Below are 17,026 nucleotides of genomic sequence, written 5' to 3' on the forward strand. Positions count from 1 at the left end.
GTAACGTATGGCCTGTATCCCCTGCTCGCTCCTCCAGGGCCTTAAGCTCCAGGGGGTGTCCTTCCCTGGCTGGGCAGAGGGTCCAGGCCATTTCCTATCCATTCCAAAGTACACATGCCACTCCCCAACAGCAGGGCAGGTGCCACGTCCACCTGGCTTCTGCCTCCATGGCTCCCTGCCTGCCCCTGAACCACTGCCTGGGGAGCCTCGGGGCTTGAGGCTCTTGCCCACTGTGAAAGGTCTCCTTATCTGAACCCCGTCCGCCCCCTGAGGTTAGCGTGAAGACTGGCGGAAACTGCAGGGGACGTTCTCTGTGGGCAGAATCATCTTGCCAAGCTCAGGGTTCCGGCCCCTCCCCAGGAAGCACCAGGGCCTCCTAGCCCCTGGCGTGCAGCAGGGACCAGGCCAAGGGCTCTGAGGCCTGAGGTGGGGTCCCAGGTTGAAGGGTGCACAGGGCAGGGTGTTTCTTGGTGTCCAAAGGGGTCCCTGCGTGGGGACAGCGGGGGGCATCACACGGGTGCAGCCAGGGACACTGGGGCCCCTTGGGCTCCTCTGTATACACACTTGCTACCGAGTCTCAGGGAGAGAGGCCACCCTGCAAGGGAGACTGAGGCCCCACATTGAGGTTGCTGACCCTGAGTCAAAGGAGAGCACGGGCCACACGCAGACAAGCAGGTCTCCTTTATTCCCCGCCAACTTCCAGGTAGCACGACAGAGGCCCTGGCATGGAGCCACACATGCCGTCCTTCAGATGCAGAGATAAAATCAAAGGACTCAAATGACCACAGGTCACGTCTGAACACAGGGGCTTTCCTCACTCGATGCCGTCGGGAAAGGAAAGGGGGAGAGGTGGGCAGGGTGAGGAGCAGCAGGTGGTGTCCCCAGGGCCCACGGGACAACCACACCTGCTGGGCATTTTCCCGGCCTGGGCCCCGGGCCCTGCTCCCCCAAAGGGGCACTGGGGACCACCTGCCTCAGGCCCTACTGGGATAGCATCAGGAGGAACTGAAGAAGCCCAGGCCTTGCGGGATGACAGAGCCTGTGACAGAGTGGCCCCCTGCAGAAGGCACTCAGGTAGGGGTGGTGCTGGGCGGGAGGGGCAGAGGGCACACGTGTCTTGTGGCCCTGCTGACCCCAGGCTGCCGAGCAGGTGAGGTGGGGCTCCATGGGGGTGGTCCCTTGTCCCCGGGAAGGCCTGCTTACAGCGGGGTGCGCCACGGCCTGCTCCCCACAGCCGCCCTCCCTGGAGGCCTCTGCCAGTCGTGAACTCACACACTTTGTATGGGAAGAGTGTGAAGCCAGAGGGAAGTGCCAGCGTGTGGGCCACTGGGCTGCCCCTGGCCGGCTGTGGGGGGCAGCGCCTGCGGCCAAGGGAGAGTGTAACACGAGTGTTGGCAGACGCCATGGACCCTCACTGCAGAGGAGGCCGCTGTCCACCGCGAGGGCCGGTGGCAGGTGTGGGTGCATGTCCAGATGTGCTTGAAGGCCGGGGGAGGCGGAAGCTCAGGACAGCCCCGCGCCCCCCTGGCGGCCCCGCTTCCTCTCACCTGCGCCCTCCTCGGCCATGCCTGCCTCTCGTGGCCTCTTCCGGAAGCGGGCCCCGGGCCTGCTCCTGGGCGGCAGCCGGTCCATGCCGAGGACCTTGTGGATCTGCCGGAAGGCCAGCATGCGCAGGGCATGCTGCAGGCAACATGGCATCAGCAGGCAGCTCCGACCAGCCCCACACAGCTAGGACGCACCCCTCCCATCTCTGCTGAGCAGCGGGCACAGAGCATGTGGCTGGGTGCGCCTGGGCTGCGGGCTCTCCCAGGGCCCTGTGTGGCCAGCTGTTGACCGCCTCCCAGAGGCCCAGCCCTGCGCATCTCCACCTTGCTAAGGGGACCCGTGATTCGAGTTTCGTAGGCGCCAGGCTTCACTCACAGCTGGCTGCACTCGAGGAAGCCAGATGGGCAGGGCCAGCCCAGGGCACCCAGGGCAGTCCTGGCCAGCAGAACCCAAGGTCTGGGCCTCATGCCGGCAGCAGCCTTGCCACCTCTGGCCACCTCTGCCCAGCACCTCTGCAGGGGGAGGGAAGGGGGCTGGGGCCTCTTTGGGGGATGCTGTGTAGCGGCCCTGCCTCCGGGCCTGGCCTCCTACCTGGGCGCTGGCTGTCACGTCCTCCCGCTCCTGCAGGGTCATGGACCCGAGGACGTCCCTCTGCTCTTTCTCACAGGGATCCTGGAGCCCAGGCCCATCTGCGTGGGGGGAGGAGGGGACAGCAAAGAATGTGAGGACATCTGGTGGGGGACTGCAGTGACACAGGCTGCTCGGCCACATAGGGCCTCTCAGCCACACTGGAGGGCCTGGGGCCTGTGGCCCTGAGGGTGGGAGTGCCACACAGGGGCCTGCCTGCCACCCTCCTGCCCACTTGCCCTCTGGCCCAGGCCCGCGACTTCCTCAGGGCTGGCGGAGCGCTGCGGGTGGCTCCCTACAGCCGCTATCTGGGCTCTGCTGGTTTCCTTTGAATAAATAACGTATTTATTCAAATAAATTTGGACCAAGCAGGCGGCGATCACCTGGTGTGAGCTGCCGGGCACTCTGCTGCTGGCGGGTGTGGCTACCAGGGATGGCTCTGGCACCAGCGCAGAGGCAGACTGGCTGCTTCCAGCCTCGCCCCAGCAGCAGCCCCTGCTCCACCCGTCCACCAGCTCCAAGCCCTGTGCTTTCCTGTCTGGGGTGCCCCTGACCTTAGGTGTGTGTGGACGGCCCTGGCTCCCCAGCCACGGCCTCGGCCTCCGTGGCGTGCTGCCCACATCCGGGCTCTCTGTTCAGTGACTGACCTGTTAGGAGTGCGCCGGCAGCCACACACTCCAGGACCCGCCGCACGGCGTCCCCAGGGCCCAGGGACCTGGACGCACTGCTCAGAGCCTTCTCCACCAGCAGCTCCAGGGCCTGGGGGCGAGGGCAACGCTGTGCTGGGGACGCAGACAGCCTCTCCCACCAGAGCAGCCACCACCGCTGGGTGCAGACACTTCAGGGCCCTGGGATGCCAGGTCCCTCCGGCCCTCCCTCCTTTCCGCCTCCTGCCATGGCTGCACGGCTCCCTGTGCCTCTCTCAGCAGTTTCCCACCTGTGGCATCTGGGCTGTGACAATGTCACAGCCCCACCTGAGGGAAGAGGCCTACTCGGGGCCACCGTGCCTCAGCTAGGGTCCACCCACGCAGCTAGGAGCAGCTGCCACCCCAGCTCCCGGGGCAGGGCAGGGACGTGTGCGAGGTGGCCCCAGGAAACTGTGGGACTTCTTGGTTCACAGGGTTGATACACTTGCAGGGAGCTCTGCAGGCTGAGGCAGGCCTGGGGCTGGTCACGAGCCTGACGTGGCCCTGAACTCCCCAGGGTTGGAGTGGACATGCAGACACCGTGCAGACACTGGCCCTGCTTGTCCCAGAACAGGCTCAGGGCTTGGAGAGGCGGCAGGCCTCCCTCAGAGTCGGGGAGGGACTGGGCTGTGCCCACAGCTACCCGCAGCCGGCCGCAGCAGGACTTCACAAGTGGAAAAGCTTGGAAAGGACATAGGTGCCACTTCTAGGTGCTGATGGGGTGGGGACCCCGTAGGGGAGGGCACAGTTGAGCCACCAAGAGGGGCATCTGCAGTGGGAGGAGCCTGTGCTGGGTGGCGGATTCTGGCACTGAGGTATGGGAGTCACTGGGGACCCAAGGGTCTCGCTGGGGACACGGAGGCCTCTTCTCTCCTCCTTTCATGGCTGGGCCCAACTGTCTATTGACTGGGGGGTGGGGCTGCAGAGCTTCCCCCTGAGCAGGTGGCCCAGCACCAGCGAGGAGCCAGGACGAGGCTCTGGCTCCCTGCCCTGACGCCACCAGGTCTGGGCCGCTGCCACCTATTTCCCTGTTGTGCCCACATTTGCATGCGGCCCTGGCCTCCCCTGCAGTGTGGCTTTAGAGTAACAAGCCCAGGTCCTCCCGCCCGCAGCCTCCCCTGTTCCATACCCTCGCCTGTCCGTGCTCATGCTGCCCTCTTGGCAGGGCGTGCCCGGAAGGGGCATTTTTGTCTGGGAGAAATGAGACCTGGCTTGTCAGGGTTGCAGGGCCCTTGGGGGTTGTGAGGACATCGATGGTCTTACCCAAGCTGGCAGGGCCCCCCAGCTGGGCACACGCCGGCGGAGGTCCTGCAGGACCCTGATGACAATCACGCACGGCTGCAGGCTGCTGGCTCGCGCCTGGGGAGGAAATGCCAGTCAGCTCTTGGGGAGGCAGCTGGGCTGCTTGGGTGACGGCTGATTCGAGGGACAGTGGCCCTGACTTGAGGGCACAGGCTGGGAAGGGGCAGCAGGAATGGCACGCAGCCAGCATCAAGGGCAGCACGGCAGGGCAGGCCCGCCTCCAGTGGGCACAAGCCGTGGATGGCAGTGGCATCCAGTCCCGAGGACCAGGAGCAGCCGTCATGCCTTGCAGTGCCCACCTGGCCCACCCGGTCTGTCCTGGGCAGGAAAGGGGCAATGGAACCCAGCAGGCCTCACAGAGGCACCCTGTGCTGAGCCTCTGTGGAGGCCGCCAGGCCCCGTCCTGCCCCAGGCCCCTGACCTGGAACCACTTGGCGTGACGGAGGGCGGCCAGGGACTCCAGGCACCTCTCTGGGCTCAGGACGTCTCCTGGGTCTGGCCGAGGTGCCTCTGTTCCTTCTGGAAGGAATGGGAGAGAGTTCCCAAGGGAGGGTGAGTGGGAAGGGCGCGGTCCGCTCTGCTCCTATCCTGGAGGGCAGCTCGGATCTGGGAAGTACTTGACTCCCCCCAGATCATCCCACAGGGTTGGGAAGGGACCCTGGAAACCTTGCTATGAACCCCCTCTGCCCAGCAGGGGCGAGCTGTAGGGTGCTGGAGTTCAGGGTGGGTGCTAAGTCCTCTCCACTAGTCAGTCAAGGTGCAGATGGGAAGCCGCAGTCTGCGCCTGTTTTTGGAAGCTTCCAAATACACCACAGAAAGGAGGACGCAGATGGGATGGCAACAGGTCTGGTCACTGATGACGAAGACCCAGGAGGGGGAAGGACAGCATTGGCTCAGCGAGGCCCATGCAGCCCAGGCTGGCTCGCACCTTAGGATGGGCACGGCTTTGCCCTCCACGATGTCCTCATGGACCTGTCTGTCCACCATGGCAACGACTCCACCAGGCTGGGATGGGATTGGCAGGGATGTGTGGGGGGAGGGGTTTTAGGGGCTGGCCTACAGGAAGTGCCATTTCCTGGTGAGCTTCCCCTGGGGCTGCCTGTCAGAGCGATGGGGTCTCCAAGGGTCCAGACCGGCAGGGACCTCGAGTGGGTCCCTATCTTGAGTGCTTGCAAAACCTCTGCCACTGTTAGATCCCGGCCTCCACTTGGGGTGGCCCTGTGTCTCCCCATACTGCCCACACCACTGCCCATGGCTCTCCTCCAGGGTCCAAGGCTGCTGTGAGCCTTCTAGTTGTAAAGAGCATCCATTTAAACGGTGACTTATGGCCTCAGCCGTGACATGAGAAGGCTCAGGACAGCTGGGCCTGGGGAACAGCTCCAGAGACTGTTCTAGAAGATTCTGTGACAGGCCCCAGTGGACACAGATGTGTGGGCGTGCCTATTGCTAGCCTGCATGTGCCCAGTTCTAGAGGCCATCCTGCCCCTGGCCTCCTCCAGCGGGGGCAAGTCTGGCTTCAAGGAGACAGACAAGTGGTCCTGGCAAGATGGGCAAGCTGCTCAGCCCTGTCTGTGGCCACCACCTCCCTCCACACTTCACCTGGGCAGAGGCAGCCAGTGCCCAGCCTGTGACAGCTAGAGAAGGTGACATGGCCCTGCCTATGGGGGCGGATGCCACCAGAGGATGGTGTTATGGCCTGGGAGCTGAGCTGTGGGATGCTGTCACCAACTCTTGTCCTCTGCTATCCCAAGACCCGGCTCTTGGGTAAGTAGTGAAATTTGGGGTGCCAGAGGTGCCAGAGGGCTGTGGGTGGGGCCCCAAGATGGGCATTTGCAATGCCCAGGAAGTGTGGGCTGGGGGCCTGGCCGCACCTCGGTCCACAGAGGGGTCCTCTCGCATCAGGGGAGAAGTGAGGGACACGGTGACCTGCATCTTGGGCTCCTCGCAGGAGGAGATGACGATGTTGGCTTCGGGGTCAGAGGAGACCTCGTACTTGTCATCCGTCAGTATCTGGGGGTTGGAACACAACGCAGGCCACATCACGGCCATTGAGGGTCCCGTGCGGACAAGCAGGGGCACAGTGGGCAGGTGCACCTGGGCCTGAGGAGGAGACCTCCCAGGTGGAAGACACCCAGGACTCGGTAAGAGAAGACAACCCAGTTTTAAGCCCCAGGGAGTGAAGCAGCAGCTGGTCGGCAGAAAAAGAAACACGGAGCCTCTTACGGAGAGGAGCAGACGACCACCACGAGGTGCCATCGTCCCCCAGGGGAAGGACACTCTCCAGAGGTCTGCCCACAGCCCAGGCTCCCTGTGCATCCTCATCCCTCCAGTGCCTGTGTCCACTCTGAGCTGCCCCGGTCTCCTCCCCCCTCAGGGCGACCCGGGGACTCTGCCTGCAGCTCTGGGGCGGGGCCTGCCCGCTTTCCCATGACCCTGGGGCTCGGGCTTGTCTTTACCACGAGGCTGTTTCCAGAAAGCAGGGCGGCCTCTGGGCCCTCTCTGCAGCACCCTGGCCGTTCCCAGGTGCTCAGGCACTTGTCACCCCCACCCCTCTGCCCCTCTCACCTGCTTCAGGCCTGGCTCAGCCCAGGCCCTGGTCCCTCCCACCCTCTCCTGTCCACCCTGGCCTCTGCAGGGCTGGCCCTGCGGTGAGGAATGCTGCTCCAGAAGGCGCAGGTCCTGTGTCAGGGCACCCAAGCGCCATCCTGTCTGAAGAAGGCCCTGCGCTCCACCTGGCTCCCAGCCTGGGTTTCTTCACAGGTGACAAACTGGAGCCTGCCTTCTCAGGTGGGTTTATTCCCTTGACTTCCACGGCCCTGTTCCCCTCAAGTGCTGGACCCATGGAAAGGGGCGCAGGGGGACCAGGCCTCTGGGCGGGTTGGTTCTGACCGTGTCTATCAATCTGCGTTGCCATGGCTTCTTCCTCCCACTCCTCCCAGGTGAGGACAGGCGCTGGTCCCCAGAGGGAAGAGCCCAGGTCCCGGCCACCGCTCCGAACGCCCACCCGCCAGCCCAGGCCTGAGCTTGGAAACATTTCCCATACAGCTTTCCTCATTATTCACCCTCTGATGCTGGGCGTCCGCGACCCAGCTTCCATCCCAGGCTGGGACATTAGACAGCCTCCTTGTTTCAGCCTCCACAAGGGAACCGGGAGCTGCCAGGACCCTCTTTCCAACAGCTGGTGAAAACAAGCCAGCGGCTCTCGAGTAGCGATGCCTCTGCCTTCCTAAAGTCCTCCAGGATGGTTACCCCTGCCAGGTGCCTGCAGGGAGCCTGCCGTGTAAGCGTACCAGGAGCTGCTGGGGCAGGTGCTCAGTGATCCTCCGCAGCAGGGCGTGTGTGGGCTTCTCTGAGCAGAGCAGGGTCAGCTGCACATTCCTGTCCCCCCGCAGGACCAGGCCTTTTGCCAGGATGCCCACCCGCATGACGCCTTTCAGGATCCGAAGTGAGGGCACAGCGCTGCTGTTGAGATAGCCATGGAGGCACCATCAGAGAAGGGTGCCAGTGACCCCACCTGGCTGCCCACCACCAGCCCTGGGAACCCAGCACCCAGCAAGCCTCTCCCAGCTATGGTCTCCTTCTCTGGCACTTGCCAGGACAGTGTAGATACAGTTGTCCCTGGATGGGGACACCCTGACCCACATGCCAGGGCACATGCCTTCCATGTGGGTCACACACTGCGAGAAGAGCTGCCCAGGCTCAGCAGAGGCGGTGGGTCACTTGGTATAAGGTGCGGAACCGGCCAGCCCGCAGGCAGGAAGTGCACTTGTGGGCCTTAGACAACGGGGCTCAGTGCAGCACGGGCACAGGGGAGCCCGTGGCTGAGCTGTGCTCCTGGACACAGTCCCAGTGCTTAACTGTCCTGTGCAGTTTACCAATGCAGAAAAACACCAAGGAGAGGAACAGAGGGCCGCGGCCCTCAGCGCAGCTCCTCCGCATACGCAGCGTGGGGCCTGCACCCCTGAGGACGCCGATGCGACCCCTGACGCAGAGCTCCGTGAGTGGGACTCCTTGGCAGCGAGGGGGCCAAGGCTCACCGAGCGGTTCGTCCCTGTGGCACTTCAGCACTTCCCTGAGTGCCACCCAGCCGAGACCTCTGCTGCTCCATAGGCTGCGAGAGGCTTGTGCGGCCCTAGGGCGATGCCCCCAGGTGAAAGCGACCTCTGCAGCCTGGAGTTTGGAGATGGGTCTCTCTGCTCGGGGTGCGAAGCTTCTGTGGGCCTCGGAGGCCGACCAGAGGTGGAGCAAGCTCCAGGTCTCCTCGGGCCTGGGCCCCTGGCCCCCGTGGTCCCTGCAGCTGCCCATCCTCAGGGCCGGGCCCTCTGCATACCTGTGCTGGCTGCCCTCCTCCTCCTCGGCCAGCACGTCAGACACCAGCTTGAGGGCCCGTTCTGCATGCGACACAGCTTTCTGGATGGCCAGCAGCTCTGCCTCCGTGGGGTAGATGGTGGCGTGCCTGCACATGACGTGCCGGTCATCACTGGACTCCGGCCGCCGCTTGGGCTATGGGGAGAGGTCACCCTTGTCAGAGCTGCGCCGAGTGGTCTGTGGGACCAAGTGGGCAGGGGACAAGACAGCTGGCCATGTTGTGGCTGCACACAGCATTCAGAGGGCACCCAAGGCCCCATGAGGACTCAGAAGGAGCCTGAAGCCAGGCTGGCTCAGAGAGCCAGGCGCAGGTGGGCAGGTGACAATGGCAAGACAGGCTTAGAGGTAGGGCACAGCTGGGTGGGGGTCCTGGGGCAGAACTGTAGGAGTCACAGGGCAGCAACCAGGAGGAGCGCAGGCTCCCCGTGGCTGCAGGAAGCTCAGGTCTGAGCTGGTGGCCCAAGGCCCCCCATCTGCCATATCCTGGCCAGAGGGTCATGAGTCAACCAGGGTCTTTCCCTCGGCAAGGTGCAAATCTCAGCTTCCCATCAATTTGGTGCTTGGCCTGGGAGGACACATGCCCCACGGCCAGCAGGAGCTATGGAGTTGGGACAGAAGGGGCACAAGATGAGGCTTGCGCAGATGTGAGCACCTGGAGCTGCAGGAAGCTGAAGGGCCTCCCGGGGCCGGGCAGCAGGGCAGGCAGGCTGGGCTCCAGCCTGTGGAGTGGGGGTCCGATGCAGGCCCGCAGCAGGCCTGGTGCCCTCAGAGGACTTCCTCACTACTGGAAGAGGCCAGCCTGCACCTCACACCGCCCTGGGCACCTACCGGGAGTGGGACAGCAGGCACACCCAGCCTGCCCAGGACAGGCGAAGGGGCCCATTCGGGCGAGGCCGCTTGTGTCTCCTCGTCCTGGGGCCGCGGCTCCTCCTCCGGCCTTCTGCAGCGCGCCTCGTAGTGCCTGTGGCCAGATGAGTGCAGAGGGCTGTGAGGGACCCAGGCCACAGGGAGCCCACCACCGCAGATGTGCTCACATGCGGGCACCGCTGGCCGCCCTCGCCTGCCCAGCTCACACTGCGGGCTCCTGGCCCAGCCTGCCAGGCGCTCACACTGCTCCCAGGAACTGAGGCCACAGGCCCTGCACAGCCTGCTGTGTGCCTGGAGAGACTGAGGCCGGGGAAGGCCAGGACTGACCGTGGCCACAGGGGGCAGGTGGGCCCTGGGCTGGGCCTTGCCACCTGGGCGCAGCCTCTCTCTCCTCCTCACTCAGGCCTGCCGGTGCTGGAGAGCCCACAGATCAGGTATGAGAGAGAACAGCTTTGGGACTGCTCTAGGGTGAAGAGGGGGAATGACAAAGTGTGCCCACTGGCGCACTGGGGAAGACGGAGGTCAGGGATGTGCGGAATGCGGGGGCCACTGGGTGCCTCTGGTGCAGCAGCAATGGACCCTCTGTGGTGGCACTGCACTGAGTCTCACCAACCGGGACAGAGGCCCGTCCAGAGTGAGGCCTAAAGGCTGGTCCTAAAGGCCAGCACGGGAGGGGATGAGGGCAGGCCTGCCCCTGTCCTGCAGGCACCTCAGCTCCGAGCACCAGTTGCGCATCTCCTCCAGCCGCCGCTGGGCCCGCTGCCGCTCCTTCCTCATCTGCTCCTCCAGCAGCTTCCGCACCCTGCTGCTGGGCTTGGCAGCAATGGGGAGGTCGGGGTCCACTTTCTTCTGGGAAGGCAAGGTGAGTCGTGAGAAAGGACAGGCGCCACAGCAGCCTCGGGGACACAGGGAGAGCCCCAGGGCTGCCACCTTGCCGTGCATTTACAGCTGGGTTTACATCCCGAAACTGCTCAGCCCAAAGGCCATGGTGGGGAAGGGGGCTGCAGAGGGGGCACAAGGATGAGCGACAGTTACAGTGACCAAGAATGAGAGTTGACCCCTGGCTTGTGCTCCCAATGAGAGGACCAAAGAAGAAGCTGAGCGAGTGCATGCTGCTTGTTGAAGTTCAGGGCGCATCTGCACAGGCCTCCAGGCCTCTAGGGGCTACTACATTCCCTTAGTGTTCTGTCTGCTACAGGTGGAAGCCTCACTGCACTGCTGAGTGACAGGGGTGGTCACTGAACAGTGCAAACAACCTGACTAAGCCAGAACATTCACCCCCAGTCAAAGCCATCTGGCAAGAGACGAGACAACCGGCAGAGTTCTATAGTTTTTCCTGTGGGTTTACCCTCATTGTTTTACAAACCTGCCTGCAAATCTGCATGACCAAATGATACAAAACTGTCACTGATTTCCCCATCTATCCCTTTTCCACCCACCTATCCACTCACCCATTCATTCATCCATCCATCCACCCACATATCCATCCATCCAGTCCATCCACTCATCTATCCATCCACCCACATATCCATCCATCCCTCCTCTACTCATCCATCCATCCATCCATCCACCTATCCATCCACCCACATATCCATCCATCTACCCATCTATCCATCCATCCATCCATCCATCCACCCATCCATCCACCCGTCCATCTACCCATCCATTCACTCATCCGTCCATCCACCCATCCATCTATCCATTCATCTGTCCATCTGTCCATTCATCCATCTACCCACATATCCATTCATCCACCCATTCATCTGCCCATCTATCCATCTATCCATCCACCCATCCACCCACATATCTATCCACTCATCCATCCACCCATCTATCCATCCACCCATCCATCTGTCCATCTATCCATCCACCCACATATCCATCCATCCACCCATCCATCTGCCCATCTATCCATCTATCCATCCACCCATCCATTCACTCATCCGTCCATCCACCCATCCATCTATCCATCCGTCCATGTATCCATTCATCCATCCACCCACATATCCTTTCATCCACCCATTTATCTGCCCATCCATCCACCCATCTGTCCATCCACCCGTCCATCCGCCCATCTGTCCATTCATCCATCCATCCATCCATCCATCCGTCCATCTATCCATCCATCCACAGCTCCATCTCTGAGTGTTGTGTGCAGGCAGTATGGCAAGTGCTGACCCAGAAGAGACGTGAGCTGAGGTGAGAGGAACAGGACTCTGTTTCTAAGGACGTGCAGGACCCTGAAAGGGAGCATCCACAGTGAGGAGGGCCTGAGGAGTGCAGAGTGACCCCAAGGTTGGTCTACGCTGCGGCCTGGCTGGGCAGCACTAGAGGTGCTGTGGGAAGGTGGCAGGCAGTAGCCCAGGATGGGTGGGCTCCCAGCGGGCACAGGGTGTGCTAGGTCCATGGTGGAGGAGGTAGCTGCCCAGACCTCAGTGTCTGGAGGCCCAAGGGGACTGGAGGTACTATCCATGGCTCAGTTTCATGGAGGCCAAAGACGTGCTTCATGATGTGGACCTAGATATGGCAGACAGAAGCCCTTCCCTCCCCTACCCCGGGACTCCACGGTAACCGGAGCAAGCAGGAGGGTGGGCAGCCAGGAGGCGCCCCTTAGACGCACTCTGTACTGCAGCCGATGCCGCCGCCCCTTGACGTGCATGTCCTTGGCGTTGGGGTCGTTGAAGCTGCATTCGCACAGCTTGCAGTGGAACCGGATCACTTTCCCCTCGTCGTTGCACACCTGAGACGTGAAGCACAGTTGCTCATTCCAGGCCAAAGCCCCGAGGGCAAGGGACGTCACCAACAGGCGCCACATGGTCAGTCAGTTCCCACCCTGGCAGCCACCTCACTGAGGGTCGCTGCCACGATCCTGCCGCCCGTGACGGGGTGGCAGGGTCTCCAGCAGCATGGTCCTGGCTGCTGTGCTCCTTCTGCCCTGGGCAAAATGCAAGATGCCAGGCTGCTGGGACAGAAGGTATGCCCGGGGACAGGAGGCACACAGGCACACCGTGAGGGCCGTTCTGTGCCTGGAGCACCAAGGCGGCGTTGGAGGCAGCAGGGCTGCGGGGCTGACTGCGTCTCCCTGGGCATCCGTGGCAGCCACACAGGTGCATGGTGACTCCCAGGGACCCATCTTGGGCCGGAATTTGGAAGCCCAGGCCGTGGGTGAGCTGCAGGAAACCCAGTTCCACTTCTCCCGGGAGAGGCTCGCCAGGGTCTGGAAGCTGGCTGGCAGGGAGCTGGCCGACCCGTCATGACCCTGTGGGTCCCGAGGCACTCAGGCCCAACGAGGGGCTGGGCAGAGGGCCTCCCTCCCCTGGCCGCGCTCTCTCCCCCCAACTTCTCTTTCCACCCTCCTTCCTTGGGGAAAAGATGGACAGTTCCTCAGGGGCAACTCCACACCTGCGCCTCGCTTGGCTAGCTCCGGGGCCGTCGGGGGTCTGTGCGGAGTTCCGGCCCACGGAGGTCTGCTTGTGACACCACGGAGAGGGGCGGGTTCACTTAAATCTCCCACAGAGAACCATCGAGGTTGCGAAGCCGACCCTGGGTCTGGCCCTCGTGCACCAGGCGTGGACCAGGCCAGCCTCCACCTACCTCCTCCACATAGTCGGGCCCCACTGGCTCCACGTCACAGCAGCCCCCGGGAGCTTCCCACGGGCCTCCCCGGGAGGGTGGTTCTCCTGGCCCCTCAGACTTGTGTCGAGTCGGTTTCCCCTCCTGGGGTCTGCTGCGAGTGGCCTGTGACTTGGGAGTCCCTGAAGGGAGACAGCCATGTCACTCCAGCAGAAACCAGAGCTGGCTGCACACCCACCCGGCCACGCAGGCATGAGGTGCACAAACCCAAGCCCCTCCTTGTCCTTCCGCTAGTGACGGCCATCAGAGCCTCCCAGACAGTGGGCTGTGCTCCTGCCAAAGTAGTCAGGTTCAGCCGGAGTCACCGGGCCAAGCCCTGACCGGTGGAGTGGGCTGGGGTGTGGAGAGAGGGCTCTGGGGCAGGACCTCAAGGACAACAGTGTGCCACAGCTGGCCGCGTACAAGAGGACAGCAGTGTGACACGGTGCCCAAGGAAACACCTGCCCCTTCTCGAACCTGCAAGCTGCCTCAGGTAGGAGCCACTGCCCTGTCAGTCGCCCTCGCGTAGAAAGCACCTGGGCCTCCTTCGAGATGACTTCTGACTGGGTGTGGTGGTCATGCCCACGACTCCAACTACTCAGGAGACTGAGGCAGGAGGATGGCAAGGTCCAGGCCAGCCTGGGCAACTTCGCACGGCCGTCTCAAAATTAACAAAAGGGCTGGGTGCAGCTCAGTGGTGGGATGCTTGTCCAGCGTGTGGGAGGCCCTGGGCTCCATCCCCAGCACCACAGAATAACTAAATAACTTTCCTATGTTTCCCAGGCTCAGCAAGAACCCAGCCTTCCTGTTGCACAGATTCCTCTGCTGGAGCTTCGTCTCTGTCTGCGTTTGACTTTGACGTTGCTGCCGTGCCTGCTCGAGTCACAGCGAGGAAGCATGAAGCCAACTCGAATCCATGGGGAAGAAGCCCAAGCTTCACCTCTCCTCCGGGGACCCACCAGCTGCTGGAAGCCTCCACCCTTAGTTCATCAGCATGACGAGGCTGCGGACCAAAGGTCTCCCTTCGCATGCTAATGAGGCACACTGTGGACTCTGGGGGGGGGACACTGCGCCAACTTCTCAGTGGCGGAGGCAGTGGTGCAGGCCTGTGGTCCCCGCTGCTCAGGAGGCCGAGGGGGGATGGAAGGCGGAAGCCAGGCAAGCAACTTAGTGGGGCCCTGTCTCAAACCACGAAAGCAGGGCTGCAGAGGTGGCTCAGACGTAGAGCGTGTATACCGCGTGCTGGGCCCTGGGTCCCAGCCCTGGGACCACAAAAACAAACTAGAAAGCTGCTTAGTGATTCTGTCTTCAAAGCCACCTCACAGGCCGGGGTGCAGCTCATCTGGGAGCTTGCTGTCCTGCAAGGGGCCCTGGGATCTGTCCCCAAGACTGCAAGAAGTTTAAAAATCATGTTGTTACTCAGGAAGACATGCTGCTTAGGCCCCAAATACCTCCCACCCTTCAGTGTAGGATGCCGATGTCTGAGCAGGGACTACTGGACGGAGCTGGGCGGGAGCTATAGCCGCTTGCTGCGTGACCGGGCCAGGCACCCGCCTTGGTCTTTCCATCTGTGCATTGGGACGAGTGACAAAATCTCCCTGGGGGAGCTGCTGGGGAGGGTGCATGAGATGAGTGCAGAGCGCAGAACAGGAGCTGTCACCACTCAGGTCACCGGACAGGAAGCCGGACTTGTGGTGTAGGGGGCAGGGCAGCCACGGCTTGCCAGCGCCCACCTCACTCATCAGGGCCCAGTGTGACCCTGAGCACCAGGGCGGGAGGCACGCTCCAGGCTGAGCCAGGGCTCCCGGAGGCCTGCCAGCACCCAGCGCCATCCCCGGTGCCAAAGGAAGATGCAACACTACCATTTCCTGGAAAGGTCTCAAGTCCAAGGTTTGGAAAGGGTCGCCCACCCTCACATACACACGCACACAAATTTACACACAGCTGCTTCTCCCGGGACGTGAGGAGGGTGGCGAGGTTGCCCAGGGGCACACGGGCGGGGAAAGCAGGGACACCTACCCTCCCTCGGAGTGCTGGAGGCCACAGGTCTCTTGGCCAGGGCTGCCCTGCCTGGAGTATGCAGGCTGGGCACTGTGGGGGCCTCGGCTCTGCTGCTGCGGGCGGGGCTCCTGGGCGTCGGCTCGATGGTGGGGATGGGCTTCCCCAGTTTCGTGTGCAACTTGAAAACCTGGAAAGGACCCGTCCCTCTGTCGGAAGCATCAGGACCCCACCCTTCCCAGGCGCCCCTGAAATGTCTCTGGTGCATCACTCCCCGCTGAGGCCTTCTCGAGCTGTCCCCTGCTTCCAGGCCCCTTCCTCCTGTCGTGAGGTATCCGCTCTCAGCACCTGCGAGGCTCCCCCCCAGGCCCCTGCCCAGAGCCCCAGATGTGGGGCTCAGGGTGTGTGGCTGTGCGGCCGGGGCCTCCAACTAAGACGGATGTGCTCCTGGACACAGCCATCTCTGCAGAAGAGGTGCAGGCACCCACATTCTGGCCACATCCCTCAGCACTTGCGGGTCCAGGCATTTGTGGAAGGTTTCAGTTGGCAAGGCCTTGCTGGGTGGCCTCTAGCACCTGCACCCATGACCACCTGACGCACCTGCCAGCACTGCCTGGTGTCCGCCCTCAGAACTGCCCCATCCAGCGGGCTGCAGAGCCTCCCTGCGCCCAGACGGAGCCCCAGGCCCAGAGGGGATACCTGCGCCCTGCCCTGCCTGGTCTCCATCTCCCACCATGCTCCTTCCTGTGTCCATCCTGTGCCTTGCCGGCTCTGGTTGGGCGGGTTCCCATGGGCATAAGGGAGCCTGCCCTGGGCTGGGCTGGGCAATGCTGCCCTCAATGAGCACGAGGTGAGTGAGGTGGGCCTCCTCAGGGTGGCTGGAAGACAGCCCTGTGCAAAGCCCCAGGGGCAGGAGGGCCCGTGGCAGTGGGACAGGGCACTCCCAGCCGTCCTGCTCGGTGACCTGCTCAGTAACCATGTGGGGTCAAGGTGAGCTTCCCTCAGCAATCTGCAGCTCTGCCCCACCCATTGCTGGAGGTGAGCATCCTGCAGATATTCACAGGACCTTGCTGACTGAGAGGCCCGGCAGGCCTGGGGCGCAGGCCAGGCCTCCCTGCCCTCTCAGGTGGGGCTGCACTAACTTCCCCTGCAAGCATCTTTCAGGCCACAGGAAGGCTTTGGTGTTAAGACAGGAAGGGTAGAAAACAGCACCTAGGGAACACCATCTGCCTCACCCCAGCACTCTGCATGCCCCCAAATGCTGTGTGGTTTTGTCTTTGTGGCCCAGGTGCAAAGGCCACTGGTCTCTAAGTGTCTGTGCAGGGGCAGGGGTCATGTTCATGGCTGGGAGAAGGTGTGTGGCTCTTGGGGCCTGGGGACCGTGGCCCTCATGCTCTGAAGGCCCCCAGACCCCTGCTGGTCTGTGTAGCTACCCCAGCATGTGGCCCTCTGGGACCCAGTTGGGTTGGCGGTGTGTGGGCCCCTACCTTCTGGTGCTTGGCTCCCCGGATGTGGGCAGCATAGGCCTCTGCCCCAGTGCAGGACACGGCACATAGGCCGCAGTGCAGCTGCGCCGGCGTCCCGCATGGGCTGCCGTTGGGCTGCACGCCCGTCCTCTGAGCCGCCTCCTTCTTCCTGTGCTTCTGTCCTTCCAGATGATCCCGGTAGGTCTGCCGCAAAGAGGAAGAGGTGGACGGAGCTGGCATCCCCAGCAGGCACTGCCCCTCCCCAGCAGGCCGTGGACATAGCTGGCAAGACCCCCATGGGAGACGGAGGTCACTCTCCCCATCCTCCTACCCTCTGGCACTGAGAGGAGCAAGTGTCCCTTCATTAAGCCCAGTTAGCAAACTCCGAAGCTGGGACCAAAAGACGTCTTGGTGGTTTCTTCCCTTTGCTAAAAAACACCCTACTTAGGAGAGCGTTGCCGAAGAATCACAGGTTTGGTGGGGCGGGGCGGGGAGCTGCCTGAAGCCAACTGGGCCTTGTCCAGGCTGGGAAAGCTGCCAGATGACAGTGCAGAC

The 17,026-nt window shown here is 62.9% G+C and overlaps 1 protein-coding gene across 4 annotated transcripts in view; it reads right to left on the reverse strand.

The window, feature by feature from the left end:
• Window positions 1-662: 662 nt before the first annotated feature.
• ZFR2 (zinc finger RNA binding protein 2) overlaps window positions 663-17,026 on the reverse strand; it is a 37,022-nt gene continuing 20,658 nt past the window's right edge. Inside the window, exons 5-18 of one of the 4 annotated variants that reach the window (XM_079116031.1) lie at window positions 16,493-16,675; window positions 15,027-15,195; window positions 12,990-13,150; window positions 12,016-12,135; window positions 10,105-10,241; window positions 9,357-9,489; window positions 8,491-8,663; window positions 7,451-7,622; window positions 6,032-6,170; window positions 4,582-4,679; window positions 4,122-4,217; window positions 2,820-2,931; window positions 2,137-2,234; window positions 663-1,680 (exon numbers count right to left, since the gene is read on the reverse strand). In XM_079116031.1, coding sequence (XP_078972157.1) covers window positions 1,504-1,680; window positions 2,137-2,234; window positions 2,820-2,931; window positions 4,122-4,217; window positions 4,582-4,679; window positions 6,032-6,170; window positions 7,451-7,622; window positions 8,491-8,663; window positions 9,357-9,489; window positions 10,105-10,241; window positions 12,016-12,135; window positions 12,990-13,150; window positions 15,027-15,195; window positions 16,493-16,675 — 1,968 coding nt within the window. In that variant the 3' untranslated portion in view covers window positions 663-1,503. Of the gene's footprint in view, window positions 1,681-2,136; window positions 2,235-2,819; window positions 2,932-4,121; window positions 4,218-4,581; window positions 4,680-6,031; window positions 6,171-7,450; window positions 7,623-8,490; window positions 8,664-9,356; window positions 9,490-10,104; window positions 10,245-12,015; window positions 12,136-12,989; window positions 13,151-15,026; window positions 15,196-16,492; window positions 16,676-17,026 lie in introns of all 4 variants that reach the window. The other 3 variants (XM_079116030.1, XM_079116029.1, XM_079116028.1) reach the window with 3 other exon arrangements.

The sequence above is a fragment of the Sciurus vulgaris genome, assembly GCF_902686455.1.
Source record: "Sciurus vulgaris genome assembly, chromosome: 16".
NCBI lineage: Eukaryota > Metazoa > Chordata > Mammalia > Rodentia > Sciuridae > Sciurus > Sciurus vulgaris.